At 44.1% G+C, this 17732-nt stretch overlaps 1 protein-coding gene across 2 annotated transcripts; it reads left to right on the forward strand.

The window, feature by feature from the left end:
- Window positions 1-9724: 9724 nt before the first annotated feature.
- LOC104610363 (rust resistance kinase Lr10-like) lies at window positions 9725-15164 on the forward strand. 2 transcript variants are annotated; one of them, XM_010276936.3, is made up of 3 exons: window positions 9725-11102; window positions 13672-13698; window positions 13887-15164. In XM_010276936.3, exons 1-3 carry the CDS (start codon window positions 10376-10378, stop codon window positions 15011-15013), a joined length of 1881 nt encoding a protein of 626 aa, XP_010275238.1. In that variant the 5' UTR covers window positions 9725-10375; the 3' UTR covers window positions 15014-15164. The 2 variants fall into 2 exon arrangements, with proteins under 2 accessions (XP_010275238.1, XP_010275239.1); XM_010276937.3 differs by lacking the exon at window positions 13672-13698.
- Window positions 15165-17732: the final 2568 nt, after the last annotated feature.

Raw genomic sequence — 17732 nt, forward strand, 5'->3', positions numbered from 1 at the left:
ACGCCTTCCAGTTCCAGATGCACCTGGCACGGTCTAGTGAGTCCTGCATGTGCGTGGCCTTTCCACTACTTTCAAAGGAGTGGCCCGCACCTGGTACCGGAACCTCGCGCCCGGCTCGGTAAGAAGTTGGGCGCAGTTCGTGCAGGTTTTCACCTTCCACTTTGTCACCAGCAAGAGATGCCCGCGAACTTAGGAGAGCCTCCTTAGCATAGTGCAAAAGGAAGGGGAGTCCATCCGGAGCTACATCAAGCGGTTCAATGATGCTTGTTTGCAGATACCCGACTTGGATCCCATAGTTCACCTCACAGCAGCCAAGCGAGGTATCACCCATAAGGAGTTCAAGTGACACGTAGTTGTCAACCAACCCAAAACCGTAATCGAGTTCCTTAAGCTCGCGGATCGGTTCATCGGGACTAAGGAGGAGATCAACCAGAAGGGCGAGCAAGCCCCAAAAAAAAGAAAGAGGGAGCCAGAACCCCCGTCTCAAGGCGACAACAGGAAGAAGAAGGACATAGCTCGGGGGGCGAGGCCAGTTCAGCCCTCCTGAGCTCTAGCAGCAGAAAGGGACTACATGCCCCTCAACACAAAACGGGCTGAGATCCTCAGGGCGATCAAGGACACTCCATATGTGAACTGGCCACCTCGGCTGAAGGCTGACCCTAGCACCCAGAATAAAAATTTGTATTGTAGCTTTCATAAAGATCACGGTCATAGTACCGAGAGTTGTAAAAACCTCCGCGATGAGATAGAAGAGCTCATCCGTTGCAGATATTTATGAAATTTTGTACAAAATAATAATAATAATAATAATAATAATAATAATAATAATAATAATAATAATAATAAAGTAGGTCAACAAGGGGAGTAAGGTAGAGACGCTCCCGAGTCCAGGAGGCAAGCGGAACAACCGCAGAAGCAGCCCCCGGGGAGAGATCGGTCTGGGGGATCATCCATGTTATAGTTGGAGGCTCGATCATGGCGGGCTGCACCTCAGTAGCAGCTCGCGCGTCAGCTCGCAAGACTAGCAGGGAGGGGCAGAACCCTCCGAAGCACTCAAAGACAGAAGACCCCATCTTCTTCACGGAGGACGATGCATGCGGGGTCCATTACCCCCATGACGACGCGCTCGTCATAAAAGTGAAGATCAATGACTTCGAAGTCAAGCGAGTCCTCATCGATTCAGGCAGCTCAGCAGACATCCTCTTCAAAGTGGCATTCGACAAACTTCAGCTTCAGGAGAGCGACTTAAAGCCCGCGAACACTCCCTTGGTGGGCTTCAGTAGAGAGGAAGTTCGACCCCTAGGAAGGGTGACGGTACCTGTGGAAGTCGGCACCTGGCCTAGCATTGTGAGGCTCAACCACGACTTCTTGGTGGTCGGACGATTACTCATGCTTTACGGGCTGTGGTGTCCACCTACTACTTGGCCATGAAGTTCCCCACGGACTTTGGCATCGGGGTAGCGTGAGGTGACCAGCTTGAGTCTCACAAATGCTACGTCACTGCCCTCAAGGGAAAAGCCAAGGTGACCGACAACCTCGAGCTAGAGCGACCTACGAAGCAGAGCAAGGAGCGAGCTATGCCTATGGAGGAGACCGCCTCTATCCCAACCTCGGCAGAGGACCCTGCCCGAACACTTCAGATCGGTGCTTCCATCGAGGAGCCCCTGCGATCTGAACTGGTACGTTTTCTACTTAAGAATTTAGATTTTTTGCTTGGTCCGCGGCGGAAATGCCCAGCATAGACCCCAACATCATAACTCATAAGCTTAATACTGATCCTATAGTTAGGCCCGTTAGACAGAAGAAACGCAACCTATCCCCGGGGCGGTGGAGGGCAGTCGACGAGGAGGTCGGGAAGCTCCTTGCAGCCAATTTTATCAGGGAAGTCCATTACCCAAGCTGGGTAGCCAACCTCGTTCTAGTAAAAAAGGCTAGCGGTAAATGGCACATGTGCGTCGACTACACCGACTTGAACCGAGCTTGCCCAAAGGACTGCTTCCCACTCCCCAGGATTGACCGCCTAGTGGACGCGACCTCGGGGCATGAGTTGCTGAGCTTTCTAGATGCCTACTCGGGATACAATCAGATCAAGATGGACCTAGTCGATGAAGAAAAAACTGCCTTTATAACTGAGCTCGGCCTGTACTGTTACAAGGTCATGCCCTAGGATTAAAAAATGCCAGGGCGACCTTCCAAAGACTTGTAAATAAATTGTTTGAGCCATTGATTGGCCAAAAGGTGGAATGTTATGTAGATGAGATGGTCATCAAAACCCAGCTTTCTTGCGACTTAATACAAGACTTGAACCTAGTTTTTGAAATTCTGCGTAAATTCAATATGAAGCTGAACCCGAATAAGTGTGCCTTTGGGGTCACATCGGGTAAATTCCTGGGGTACTTCGTGAACCGGCACGGCGTTGAGGCCAACCCAAACAAAATAAAGGCCATCTTGGACATGCAACCACCCCGAAAAATGAAGGAGGTTCAAAGGCTGAATGGCCGAATAGCCGCCCTGAGTTGCTTCATGTCCAAGTCGGCAGATCGCTGCCTGCCTTTCTTTAAGGCAATCAAAAGAAAGGGTTCGAATGGACCTAAGACAATCAGCTCGTGTTTGACGAGCTCAAAAAATACCTCGCTAGTATACCGGTCTTAACCCGACCCGAAGAGGGCGATGTTTTAGAGCTGTACCTCTCAGCCAGCGATGAAGTGGTCAGCTCGGTACTAATAAAAGAAGTAGATCGGGTCCAACGACCTATCTACTATGTTAGTAAAGTGTTGTAGGGAGCAAAGACAAGATACCCGGAGAAAGAAAAATTGGCCTACGCACTAGTTATCACTGCCCGAAAGCTCTGCCCGTACTTCCAAGCTCACACCGTTATTGTCCTCACCGACAAACCTCTGAGGCAAGTCTTACTCAAGCCTGAGGTCTCTAGTCGACTGACGAAGTGGTTCATTGAGCTCAGCGAGTACGATCTCCAATATAAGCCGCAGACTACTATTAAAGCCAAAGCCTTAGCAGATTTCGTTGCATAATGCACTTTTAGCTCCGAAGTCCCCAGGCCAGTCGAGTCTGAGCACCGTGAGGTTGCAGCCAGTGTGGCATCTCTCCTAGTTAGGCCAAGCGTGAACTGGGATGAGGAGCCTTGGATCCTTCACGTAGATGTTTCCTCGAACCAGTAGGGCAGCGGAGCCGAAATAGTCCTGCACGGCCCAAGTGGCACAAAGTTGGAGTACGCATTGTGCTTCGAGTTCGCGGCATCCAACAATGAAGCGAAGTACAAAGTGAGCTCGTGGTCAATCAGGTCACAGGAGAATACGAAGCTCGCGAACCGACTATGATTGCTTACTTAGCCAAAGTACAAGTGGCCCTGCTCAACTTCCAGTCATACTTCATCAGGCAAATCCCAAGGTCGGAGAATGCTGAGGCCGACGCTCTGTCCCGGTTAGCCAACACCAGTGATAATACCATGAGAACCGTGTACATAGAGAACTTGCCTCGGCCTAGCATTCTCGGGGGGGCAGAGGAGGTCGCTCCCATCGTTCAAGCAGAGCCGAGCTAGATTGACCCGCTCGCGAGCTTCTTGCTACACGGAACCCTCCCTGCAGATCACAACGCCGCTAGAAGGGTAGAGCGTCAGGCGGCCAAATATGTCATGATAAACGAATGGCTGTATCGAAGATCCTACACGCTCCCCTACCTGCACTGCTTGCGACCTACCAAAGCTGAGCTCGTACTCCGTGACACTCATGATGGTCTGTGCGGTGGACACTTGGGGGGGCAGGGCCCTCGCCCAAAAAGCACTATGACAGGGATACTACTGGCCAACAATAAAAGCAGACGCCATTGAGCTCATCAGAAAGTGTGACAAATGCCAGAAACATGCCAACATCCACCATCAGCCCGCTACCGACCTCAAGTACCTCACAGAACATCATATGCCGCTTCGGGCTACCTCGGGTTTTAATTTCTGACAACGACAAGCAGTTCGAGGACATCAAATTCCAGAACTGGTGCCAAGACATGGGGATCCGGTAGAACTTCACTTCAGTCGCGCATCCTTAAGCAAACGGTCAAGCAGAGGTCACGAACAGAGCTATTCTTCGCGGACTCAAAGCGCGCCTAGACCGAGCTAAAGGACTGTGGGCAAACGAGTTACCCAACGTTCTATGGGCTTACCGAACCACATAGAAGACCGCCACAGGAGAAACTCCCTTCAACCTCACCTACGACACCGAAGCAGTCATCCCAACTAAGATTGAGGTTCACTCGCTATGACTGGAAGCATACGACGACAAGGCAAATGAAGACGAGCTACATACCAACCTCGACCTACTCGACGAAGTAAGGAACCTTGCATATATCAGGACTGCTGCTTATCAACAAAGAGTAGCTCGGTACTATAACGCTAGGGTCAAGAAGCGGAACCTCCGTGTTGGCGACTTGGTCCTTCAAAAAATTATGGTACCTGAGTCCGGCGTTGGTAAGCTCGGACTGAATTGGGAAGGACCTTACTGAGTGAAACGAGCTCTCGGGGAAGGAACGTACGAGCTCGAAACCCTTGAAGGGAAACAAGTACCTTAGGCATGGAATATTGTCAACTTAAGGCAATATTACCTATAACTACGAGTAGACCATGAGTCACTCCCAGAGCCTAAGGGCCAAAATGCCGAGCTAACACGACATCGGCGCAATAAGACCCAGTCGCCTCTATGGCATTGGCGAACTACTGAGTAGACCATGAGTCACTCCCAGAGCCTAAGGGCCAAAATGCCGAGCTAACACGACCTTGGCACAACAAGACCCAGTCACCAACATGGCATGGGCAAACTTCAAGGGTAGACTATGTCACCCCCTCAGCATAAGGGCTAAAACACCGAGCTAACAAAGACCTCGGCATCAAGAAAGACTTAGCCGCTTCTATGGCGAAGGCAAAGTATGGAATATCAGAGGCATACGCAGCTCGGGTTTAAACCCCACGAAGCATGGCTCATCTCGGCACATTGATTGAACCAAGGTATAAGCAACAAACGTGTAGTTCGGGCATACATGGTAGCCACTCCGCAATATACAATAGGGATGCCTTAAACGTAATTGCCGAAAGGTCCTATTTCGGGTATGTAGCCCTAATAACTTGAAGTGATGAGATCGCTTTAGCAAAAATAAAAAGAGCACACCATACTTAGAAGAAGAAAAGAAATTTCATTACTGTTAAAAAAAAAAACCAAGCAAAACAGCTTAAGAAAGTTCAGTAGCTGGAAAAAAGGGCACAACCGCCCAACAATGATCTTTTCAAGACCAGGTTTATGGCACCTAGGAGCCACCAGAAATCAAAGCAGAAAATCGATGCCGCCAGCCTTAGGGGTCCACCTCCCCCACCTCATCCTCGTCCACCGGGGAGTCCTCCTCCACCTCGTCCTCGTCCTCGTCCACCTCCTCCACCTCGTTCTCGTTCGCCTGGTCCGCTGTCTCAGGAGACAGGCCCTTCATAGTAATGTCGTCAAGGTTGAGCCCGGAAAATTTCTTTCGGACCAACCAGCGGCAGAGCTTGAATCCGGAGCGGTACGAGCTCGAGCCATACTCCACCTGGAGGTCATGATACTCCTAAGAGTCCTTAAAGTCGCAGACCGCTTTCTCCCGCTCGGCCTCCACCATGTTGTCGAAGTTCCGAGTTCGGTCCAGAAGAGTGTACTCCAAGTCCCGAACCAGTTGGCGAAGGAGCTCCCTCTCCGCTGCCACCCTCGACGACTCCTCCCTGTAACGTGCACTCTCTTCAGAAAGCCTGACAATCTGCGCCTCCTGGTCTCGGACGAGCAGCTCCTGGGACTCGCACCCCTTGCGAGTGTGAAGGAGCTCACCCCGAGTCCGATCGAGCTTGCCCTAGAGCTTCTGAATGTTGACCTTCTGGTTACGAGCGTCGTAGGAGTGGACGTGCATTTGGAGGGTCATGGCGTGTATGGCGGTGTTCACTTACCAACAAGAGACTGGAGTCAAAGGACAGCAAAAGGAAGCGAAAGACGAAGGAGAAGAGAAGGACCACTTACCACAATACAATGAGAGGCGGCGAGCGCGGCAAGATCCCCAGGCTCCATCGCACCTCACTTAGCGACTTCTTCGTTGCAGCACCAACGAAGTCATTTACGCCCTTCCAATTCCCCGTTGGGAACCACGGGTAGGGAAACGGCTGAGAAGGACCTGGAAGGACCACCCCTTGCTACAGAAGCTCGCCCTCCTCGAGGCTGGCCCCGCCAGCACCTCCTTCAGAAGGAGGCGGCGGAACTTCAAGCGGCGGAGAGGTGAAGTTTGGCTCAGCAAACCCGAACTCGGTACCCCTAGAGGGGGGAGTCCAATCGGGGCGCGACCTCTTCACTTTGCGCCTCTGGTTGCTCGAAAGGAGGCGGCACGAATCAACACCGGACATGATGGCTGCCAAAAAAGAAACCACAAGATATCAGTTCGGTAAAGAACAGAGTACATGTATACACGCAATATTACTACAAGACACTATGCGACCTAAAAAAACCTACCTGGACTCAGGCCGGCCTCCACGAGCTTCTCCTCGGTCAAGTAGTACGAATAGAGGAAGCCTACCGATGCCCAGGATAGCATCGCTTTCCGAGTTTCGGGGTCCAACTCGGCCCCGGGGTCCTGGATGGCGCCCCTCCAAGAAGTGGGGAAGGGCCACCCCTCGGGGTTACAGACCACGAAATAATCCCGCTTCTAGGCGGGAATCTTATTCGGTAGCTCATGCAAGAGCTTGTAGCCGTGGCGGGGAGAGAGGTAGTAAAAGCGCCTCTCTGGTGGAACCCAGGAGTGGCATTTTTTATGCAAAGAATAGATGCAAAAATGTCAAGGTTCAAAGGAATACAATACTCATAGCACAAAGATATAGTCCCAACCATTTTTTGAATAGCGTTAGGATGGAGCTGATCGATGGTGACGTTAAAATGGTTTAGCACCTCCACTATTAAGGGGTGCAGAGGGAGACGCAGGCCAGCCTCAAGTTGTTCCTGGAAGATAACTATGTCATTGAGACCATGCTCCCAAGGGAAGTTGCCAGTGGGGAGGCTATAGACCAAGTCCCCAAAGAGGTGAAAATGGCGGATTAAAGACCTGAGTCTCTCCGCCGTCATGGAGGAAGGGCCGAAAGTGTCAGGCTCCCTCCCCCGGGAAGTAGATGCTACATCACCGGAGGTCTCCCGTGCCTCCGGGACCTACTCCCAAGCTTCCCTCAAGCTTGAGGGAGCATCATCGTCTTGGTTATCGCCCCGGTGGTAGGTGTGGTATGGGTAGACCTGTTCATGGGCCGGGTGGCCCGACGAGCCGGCTCGGCCCGGCCCGACCCCCAGACGGGTTTGAACAGGTTTTTTGGCCCGCGGGCTTAACCTCGGGCCAAAAAGCCTGGCCCGCATAAAATTTGAGCCGGGCTTGGGCTTTGCCAAAATAGTTTGGCCCGAGCCTGGCCCGGCCCGTCCTATAGTTAAACCTAAGTAAACCCGGCCCGACCTATAGTTAAACCTAAGTAAAAACTCTATGTGATGTCCATTTGAATAATTTTTTTGATTTGAGAAGGTTGTTGATTCACTTGTAGGCCCATTGTTCATTTAAATAAGGGAAAAAACACCTGAATTAAAATATATAATGTCTATTTGAATAGGGAAAATTTTGATTTTCTTTTATTAGGTCGGGCTTCGGGCTTTTTATTAGGGCCGGGCTCAGGCTCGGGCCTATTATTTTTCTGTTAATGAACACTAAAAGCCCGGCCTGAGCCTGACCTGGCCCGGCCCATGAACAGGTCTAGGTATGGGTACCCAGACATGGTTGGCAGTGATTGGGACTCACCGGAAAAGACGAAACGAAGTAAACTGAGGCACTCGGGTAGACTAGATGAATGCGCGACCTCAGAATCCGAAGGCAGCAAGATGGCATGAAAGGAAATGAGGTCCAGGGGGTCCTCCTATTTATAGTCACTGTGCCCCCGAATCAACGGCCCAGATCGAAGCAGATTTGACGGTTCACAGTCAAGTAGATAATGGGCCTTAGTTTCATTGTTTTTCTTTAAGTTATGTTTATAACTTGTGTTAGTAGGTAATGGGCCTTGGAAAAAGTTGTTATTAAAGCCCAAAACCTATTATCACCATTTAGAAAAGTGGCATTCTAAATGGTGGCACTTGATGGAGGATGATTTGACCCGACCTACTGAGATGATGGCACGTGGACCTGACTCAGCACGAGCAACAACTCAGCAGCCTGGCTTGACCGCGACCGAGTAACGAGTCTGTAGAACAGCTCGCTATGTCATAGCTCTCTATAGGGGGAGCTCGCTACAATGCGAGCTCCAGATTCCCCGAGCCATTGAGAAGGGAATACTCCAAGATTATTTCAGCTCGTGAGCTAGGGAAACTAGATCGCTCCAGCACCTGGGCAGAAGAGCTACCCCAAAGACCAACCTTGATTTGGGTCACCTCGAAGTACCCCTAAGAGCTTGCTACAAAGTAGCTCGCGGCAAGGATAGCCCGCTACGAAGTAACTTGCGACTGTGATGCGACGCTCTTAGGAAGCTTCCATTTGACAAGACCGTACTCGTCAGACTGTGCCACGTCTCTTGACTGACGGTGCAGTCCCTGCCCGATTGACAGTCTGTCCCATGTCTCTCGACAGATGGTGGCGTGCCTCTCTTCGGAGACGTGTCACTCAGCCGAGCAGGCAGTACGTTGTAACGATCACCTGCGCAGCCCTGGCAGGTAACGGTTGCGACAAGAGCTTAGTGGCGGTTACGCCTGATTTGACAAGGACACCCCTATAAAAGCCCTCAAAGCGGAGAGTCAGACTCTCGCTCGAAATAGATCTGAACTTGCACTCTTACTTGCTCACGAGCTAATCTCGAGACATAGTGATCTAGCGCGATCTACACTCTTAGCCTTTTATACTCTCTCTCCCTCTTCTTCTTCCCCAGCGTTCTAACTTAAGCTTTCGAAGTATTCCCGCCAGGCAAATCCCCGGGAATCCTTCTTCTTCATCTTCTCAAGTGTCGCTCGTTGCCAAGAAGGAGCCAGTCCGCAGCCTGCTAGGAGTGCACGGATCGTGCTGCATCATATACTATATATTATTATATAATTATAAGTTCTATAATATTATAGAAATATATATAAAATATATATATGGGCCGTGCCGTGGGCCACGGGTAGCACAGCCTGCTCGGTCGTGCCATGCCGGCCCAGCCCGTGAACCTAAAACCCTATGCCTAGCACAACATGAACCATCTTGCCGGGCTTGGCATGACCTTTGGGCCGTCCTGCCGGGCCATGGGCGGCATGGCCCAACTTACACCTCTATGCGTGGCCATATCATGCACATTGATTAGTAGCTAGTACTGTTTCCTTTATTTTAGAATGAATCTGACTATATAAATGAAAGAATTCATATATGCACCTCACAACATATCCAACCGTATATTGGAAAAATCTCCCAATGACAATTTCGGGAGGTGTATCCAATACACGCTGAACGCTGAGATGTGTATGCAGGGCGTTCATAGAGAAATCAAATCAAACCCCCACAATGTCCCACAGCACATCCCCGCCGTGTATTGGGAACATCTCCCGATGATAATACCAGAAGATGTTACCAAATACACGGTGGGGATGTGTGACGTTGTGGGGTGCAGTCTTGTAGGAGGTAGGGGTTGATTTAAACTCGTTCATAGAGCACAGATGTGATTTAAGCTATACTTGGTTTGAAGGATTCAACACGTTTACTCTAATTATTTTAAAAAATAGCATTCGTGACGTAAATTTAAAACAATGATCCTAATGTTATTCGCCAATATCTTATGCAAATACTAATCATTTCTTCCCCTTATCCAAACTCCAGAGTGCTGTTGCTGTGATCAGCTCTGCCTTGATGCTCCTGATGAAATTCCGACATGCCAGCGATGGAAATATGTCAACGGGCAACCGGCCGGCAAGGTAGTGGTCGCAGCATTCTTTTTTTTTTTTTTTTTCCATCGCTGACCTATGCGTATTTCATTGAGTGGTCGCAAGGGCTCAAAAATCAGCTACTCCATGAAAACCGTGTATAACAGCCATATATCGAAGTATTGTGGTGGTACACCTTGAATTTCTTAAGAGAGAATTCGTCAAGTCTCTTTGTTAAATTTCTTTCCCCTTCATCTTTTCTAGTCTCTGCCCAAGAAGTTGTATTATCACAGCCAGGCTATTTCAGTTTAGGTTTGTTGACAATAAATTAAAAAGATCGGGTGGGAGCTAGCCACGGCAACCACTTCATACTTAACCTGACCGATCGAATCCATATATCCCAGAAACCACATATTCTAACCAATCTCTTCACTGCTAGTGAATAGTAGAACCTTTGGGAGATGGGTTATATTAGTACTACCATACAGCCACCTGTAAATTATGTGCAGTTGTTCATCCTCTTTGCCTTGCTCGTATTCATCTCAGCATCAGTAAGTGTCGATAACTGCACGGTATCAGGCTGCAAGGATCATGGTAATGGCCCTTCCGTCCGATTTCCATTCTGGCTAAGAGGGCGACAGCCCGATCACTGTGGCTATCCTGGGTTCGAGCTGTCTTGTTCCGAAAACAAAGAAACAGTTCTGAATCTACCGTTTTCAGGAATCTTCTTCGTAAAAGCCATTGATTACAGATCCCAAGTGATAGAGATTTATGATCCCCATGGTTGCATCGTTAAACGGCTTCTAAACCTCAATTTCTCATCATCTCCTTTCCAACGGCGGTATGAATATGTTAAAAGCTACTCTTTATTCAATTGCTCGGCCACAGAATCAGGAAATGGAGTGTATCCGATCAATTGCCTACGAGTCTCTGCGGCTCACCCAGTTTATGCCGTTGATTCCACTAGGTCGATGAACTTCCTGCCGCCTTTATCGTCTTGCGAAAAATTTGGGAATGTCTCAGTGGACACTAAATCATCTTATGATCCAAACTGGGATTTGGCGTTACTCATCAAATGGAAAGCACCAGATTGTTCAAAATGCGAAGCCGAGAGCAAAGCCTGCGGATTGAACAACCACACTAGTGTCGGTGCTCCCACAATTCAATGCTTCGACTTTCCGCCTCAAGGTAAATTAGTGTCATTCATTAATTGCCTTAATTTAAATATAAATAATAAATTACTTTTTCTTTTGTGAGAAGATGAAATTGGCATGATACCATAATCAAATATTACACTCCTTACCAATTGTGGGAGCAAATGCTGCGATCAAATCGGATGTGATCTTAGCAAAGGATGATAGTTGCTATCATAGTTTTGAAACCTAGCTTGAAAATTTTTTGGATTGGGCCTGATTTCTATCTTTCTTTAGACCCATCCACGTATTAGGATGCAGGTCGGTTATCGAATTTGAAAATTTTACACGGTATTGGGCCTACACTCCCATGTGGGGGCACTCTCCTTGTCCCTTCGCTTCCATAAGTCAAGACATTCTATTCCATCTCCCTTGACCAGTGGCAGGATGGGTTCCGGACAAGGCACCCATTTCTCAGTGGGGATGGGGAATCTCCAAATTTTCTCTACCCTAAGGCAATCATATAAAAAAAGATATTAATTTATGTATATTTTACAAATAGGATTATGAGAACATGGGGGTATTTTAGGAATTGAATTATGACAGTTTGGGGGTATAAATGAAATTATGATATCCTAGGATTATAAGAATATGAGGAAAACCTAGAGATATTTTAAAAATCAATATTAAATTATATTTTACTAATTTACCATCGGGTTTGGGGAATTGTATGCAAACCCCATCCCTAATTTTGGACAAAAATGTTCTCTGTCCCCACTTGTCTTTACCCATCCCCATTTAAGATTTGAGAGAACTTGCCTTGTTCGAGGCAGGGCAGGATAGGGCCCCAATTTATAGGAAAAATCACCATCCCTACAATTAATTAACAGTAAATTAAAGAACAATAAATTACAATATTTTATGATAATTTTCAAAAAATTATTGAAATTGCTATTGATTAGTAGTAATGTGTAGTAAATTAATTATTTACAATAACAATAAATTAATGTAAACTATCTACTTTTTAAGTCTAAATTATTAACTATTAATCAAAGTAAATGTAATTAAAGTAAATTAATGTAATTATGGTAAATTACATTATTTTTAATTAAAAGTGAACCAGTTGTTGTTAATTAAAGTAAAACCAGGTTGATCGAAGTCAACCAAGTGGTCTAGATTAGTGTGGATAGACTTAATAATTTTCCTAAATTATTTAATAATTAATTATTGAAATAATAATAATAATGGATTGTTATTTAAATAATTATGGAAAAATTTCTGATAGATTAGTTTCTTAATTTAATTTTCCTAATTTTTTTAATAATTATTTAGTTGAATAATAATAAAAATAATAATGGACTATTATTTAAATGGTTTTGGAGAATATTTTTTTCATAGATTAGTTTTTTAATCTTTTAATTACTTATTTAATAAATAATTATGGATTGTTAGTTAAAGAGTTTCCCTATATTATTTGATAATTGTTAACTATAATTATTGATTTTATAGAAATTAGTAAATTACACTAATTAGTAATATCTTTTATCAATAAATTATTATTGTAGAAATTTAATGAAATCATCAAATTCCCCTTATTCCCCTCTCTTTAATTTGCTTGAAATCACGTCTATTGATATAAATATTGTTTAATTTGAAAAAACCAAAATCTTAATAAATTATGGCCCCATTTTTATTGGAATGTGGAGAGAATAGAGGGCCCATTTGATTTTAGGGCCCATGTGTATGTTTAAATGCCTAGATTTTAGGGCCCATTTGATTTGTGGGAATAGGGATCCAAAATAGGAATTGGAATGGGTCATTTTGATTTTAACTGTTTGGTTGGGCAGAATCAGAATCCCATTTCCATTCCTGGTAGAATGACAATCTCCCATTTGATTCTCTCCTTTTTGTTGGGAATGAAACCCCAACTTATTACAATGTCCATTCTGATTCCTATCTGAACCAAACAGACTATGAGAATAATTCATTCGATTCATTCCCATTCTGAAGTATTTCAATTCTTATTTTGATTTCGATTCCAACTGTGAACCAAATGGACCCTTAGACTTTCAGCTCTCATCTTCTCCATGAATTGCATTCCACCAATCTAGATTATATTGCCACATGTAGTAGCTCAAGTCCTACCAAATTGTATCTTCATTCTTGAAAAATATCAGAAAAAAAAAATTATGACTTGATAATACAATCAATACAAGCTATTGTCTAATTTACTTGTTTAAGGTGCAAATAAGTGCATTTGATCATGGTTTTTAAAACTGGACCAGACAGAAAAGGCCGGTTCCCTGGTTGAATGGACAGCCCATTCTGACAAAAAAAATTAAAAAAGCAAAAAATGGTCAAAACTGTTGTCTAGATTGACGGTTCGATGGTTCAACTGCTCGGGTCAGTGGTCCACTGAACAGATCAACAGTTTTTTTTTTTGCCAAAAAACAGTTTTAGGTGAAACGGAACCGATCAAGTGACCGATTCCCGGTTTTTCCAGTTGGACCGTCCGGTCCAGTTTTGAAAACAGGGCATTTGATAATCATCAAAGAAAGATGATATCTACTTAAGAATTGACCATATATTGACTGACAGCTGATTGATGTCATGGCTGCTTGCAGGTTCATCTACCAAGCAAATCGTGATAGGTAAAGCTGATTTGCATCTATGGCTAAGTTTGGGAAGAGCGTAAATACAAATTTGTATTGATAAACCTTGTATTTTTACTGTACATATTTGTATATACACTCTTTCCAATCTGAGCGTAACCTTTAAAGCTTCATCTTTGTTATTAAGAAGCTGTTGCTCTGTTTCTTACTATCTATTGCTTGTTTAGGTATAACAATCGGCATCGTGCTTCTTGTAGTAGCAACATTAATGCTCATCAAAGTTTATCATGTCTACGCTTCAAACAAAGTGGAAAAGCAGAATCAAGCCATGGTTGAGAAGTTTTTGGATGACTACAAAGCTCTCAAGCCTTCAAGGTACTCATATGCTGAAATTAAGAGGATCACAAATAATTTCAAGGACAAATTGGGTCAAGGAGGTTATGGCAGTGTTTTCAAAGGCAATCTCTCCAATGACATTCTAGTTGCAGTTAAGGTCCTGAACAACTCCAAGGGAAATGGGGAGGAATTCATTAATGAAGTGGGAACCATTGGTAGGATTCACCATGTCAATGTGGTCCGTCTAGTGGGCTTCTGTGCAGATGGATTCAGACGAGCTCTCGTTTATGAGTTCTTGCCCAATGAGTCACTAGAGAAATTCATCTTTTCAAGGGATGCCAAGAATCCTTCCCTTGGGTGGGAGAAGCTTCATATTATTGCTGTCGGAATTGCGAAGGGAATCGACTATCTTCATCAAGGGTGTGAGCAACGTATCCTCCATTTCGATATTAAACCCCATAATATCTTGTTAGATCATAGCCTCAACCCAAAGATCTCTGATTTTGGTTTGGCAAAATTGTGCTCCAAGGATGTAAGTGTTGTGTCCATGACAGCTGCAAGAGGGACCATGGGCTACATTGCACCTGAAGTGTTTTCTAGGAACTTTGGGAATGTCTCTTATAAATCGGATGTCTATAGTTTTGGAATGTTGTTGCTTGAAATGGTTGGAGGGAGAAAGAACATTGATCTTAGAGCAGAGAGGACCAGCCAAGTGTACTTCCCTGAATGGATTTACAATCGACTCATTCAAGGGGAAGAGTTGGAAATCCGGGAAGATGAAGATGGAGATTCTAATTCTAGGATAGTAAAGAAATTAACTACTGTGGCACTTTGGTGCATTCAATGGTACCCAGCAGATCGTCCTTCAATGAAGGATGTTGTTCAGATGTTGGAGGGAGATGCAGAAAGCTTGAGCATGCCACCCAATCCTTTTGCCTCTGCAACTTCAATCAACACTAGTATGTTGAATACTAAGAAACCCTTACACCAAGGAGGATTAACAGTTATTGCTGAATGATGGTTTGGGAATTAAGTTGCAACAGTGCTCATCCTTGATCCTTCAGTTTGACTATATTGTTTATAGAAGGAACTCCTAGAATAATTTAATGAAGTATTTAGTTTTTGGATAGATAAATAATATTAAAAATTTTGATGAATTATTGATGCTGTCCTCTTTGTTTTATTCTGTAGTAGACCCGCATATTGTTTTGCATATATTTTTAAAATAGGGTAAATTTCTTAAATTATCCTTATGATTTAGTTAATTAAGTATAACCCTATTGTTTGATTATTGTTTAATGCTACCTCTATTGTTTTAACAGAAATGCCAATTTTACTCATAAATCAAATTTAAAGATCTAGGGTTTCCTTATACCGCCGCTGCTGTTCTAAAGATGTGCAACCGCTTTTCTTTCTCAATGGTAGTAGCAACTTCCTTTCTCCCTCCTTCCTCTTCTTCCTTTTCTTTTACTTTTCCGCTCTCATCGGCATCTTCTCACCGGGCTTCTTCTCAACGACCTCAATCAGGTTCATTTTGAAGCTCTCTGTTAAATGCCCCGCTTTGGTTCGCCTATTCTTACCAACCCCTGATGACTTCCGTTACAAACTCAGTTAGCTCAATGACGGATACAATTAAGCAAAATATCACCAATATGACTTCCGTTGCGAACGCAGTGAATAAGATCGATGACACCGTAAGAGTCAAAGGAGTTCAGAAACTGAAAGAATACAAACAGGGCCTCAATAGCGGTCCCCCCCTTGAAACATGGGTAAGATATGTGATACGTAATGGGCCCTAAACCCATCAAAAGACCCAGTGTCAGACAAATTCACACTTGGAATTATAATATCCAAAATTTTTGAGAGTGTTGGCATTGACTGATATCTTCAAGGCTGACTTAAGAATGAATTACATATGTTCACTAATAATGTGTTCCTTGGCATAAACACGTGGAAGATATATAGTCAAAGTGATGGGTCAAGTCCACAAATTATATATAATTACTATTATTCCTCCCTCTCAATAACTATTCCATGGCTGATCAACCGCCGTTGAAGACTGACTTTTCATATATACTTTGGTTCAAGTTCAAGGCTGACTTAGAAAATGACATAATTGGTTACAAGTAGTAAAATGCTGGGAACCATCCTTGGAACATGAGCATAGATAAACTTCACTCATACCTCAAGACAAATGGGTCAAAGTCCACCCCATAATTATTAATTCCTCCTTATACTTATCATATGGCTGCTCCTCAACTCTATAGATAAACTTCACTCATACATTTTTCTCAGAACCATCTTTTTTCTTTTTCTTTTTTTTATGGAAAAAGGTGAGCTACATAAACTTAGCGTATCTCTTTTCCTTACATCCGCTTCACAAATAAAATAAAAACCACATGTGCTTAACTCACTATTACTCTCTCGATTATTAAGAGCTTTATGAGCTAATCAATCAACCAACTGATTCGCTTCCCGATACATATGCTTGAATATTATATTAAGGTTAAAAAACTCAACAAGGTTTCGACACTCCCTAATGATGCTAAACAATCTCCATAGGGGTGAGACTCAACCATTGAAACAATCTATAAGCAGTTTAGAGTCTCCTTCGATGGTGATTTGCTGGTCCTTGAAGTTAATCGCGATGTTGATAGCCTCCCATGCAGCCCATGCTTCTACAAGGTTGATCATCGTAATAATAATAATAATAAATACTTTCAAAAAACATTTTCAATGATCAATTTTCACCAAAGTACTTCTAGAAAGCACTTTCAAGGCGCAGTTTTCACAAAATACTTTCAAAAAGCTCTTTTATGGGGCATTTTTCACAAATTACTTTCAGAAAGCACTTTTAATGACCAATTTTCACAAAATACTTTCAGAAAGTATTTTTAGGGAGTAGCTTTCACAAATTTCTTCTAAAAAATACTTTTAAGGACTAGCTTTCACAAAATACTTCCAGAAAGTACTTTTAGGGAGTAACTTTCACAAATTATTTTCAGAAAACACTTTTAAGGATTAGTTTTCACAAATTCCTTCTAGAAAGCACTTTTAAGGCACAATTTTCACAAAATACTTCCAAAAAGTGCTTTTGATGACCAGTTTTTTGCATGATTTCTAACAAAAGAATGCCCAAAAGAATTTCAGATTTCTCATACGAATGTTAGACAGTTGTATGCCCTTAGCTTCAATCAGAAATATGTACATTATGAATTTATTGTAAATGAATAAAGTACACATTTGATTCATGTTCATGTGGTGTGTTTCTGTGTAATACCCTTAAACTGGACACTTAATGAGACTTGTGTTAGTTTAGAATGATCACAGCCATTGGGTAAGTCGGGGGAGATTTATCCTGCCAAGGCTGACACTGGTGTGCTGCCAACTGTTGGGGTGGCTTGTCTCAGCTACTAGGGTGAGACCCGAAGCACATGTAATGTAGGATTAATAGAACCTTTGAACCGGACCAGATTTCCAGTATTGCCCTGAACCTTGGAGATAGATGGGCAAAACTGGAAAATTACACCTGACCCCTTGACTCGATTATGATACTACACTAGGTGTCGGATTGGGCTGTCTTTGATGTACCAATCAGTGAGATCCTTAGCGGGGGTCAAAACCTGGGTATGTTGAGATTTTGTTTTGCAAAATATATTTATAAATAAAGATATATATATATATATATATATATATATATATATATATATATATATATGTTATGGTTTCGAAATGAT

This window comes from Nelumbo nucifera, chromosome 1 (genome assembly GCF_055504915.1).
Source record: "Nelumbo nucifera cultivar China Antique chromosome 1, China Antique-T2T, whole genome shotgun sequence".
Classification (NCBI taxonomy): domain Eukaryota; kingdom Viridiplantae; phylum Streptophyta; class Magnoliopsida; order Proteales; family Nelumbonaceae; genus Nelumbo; species Nelumbo nucifera.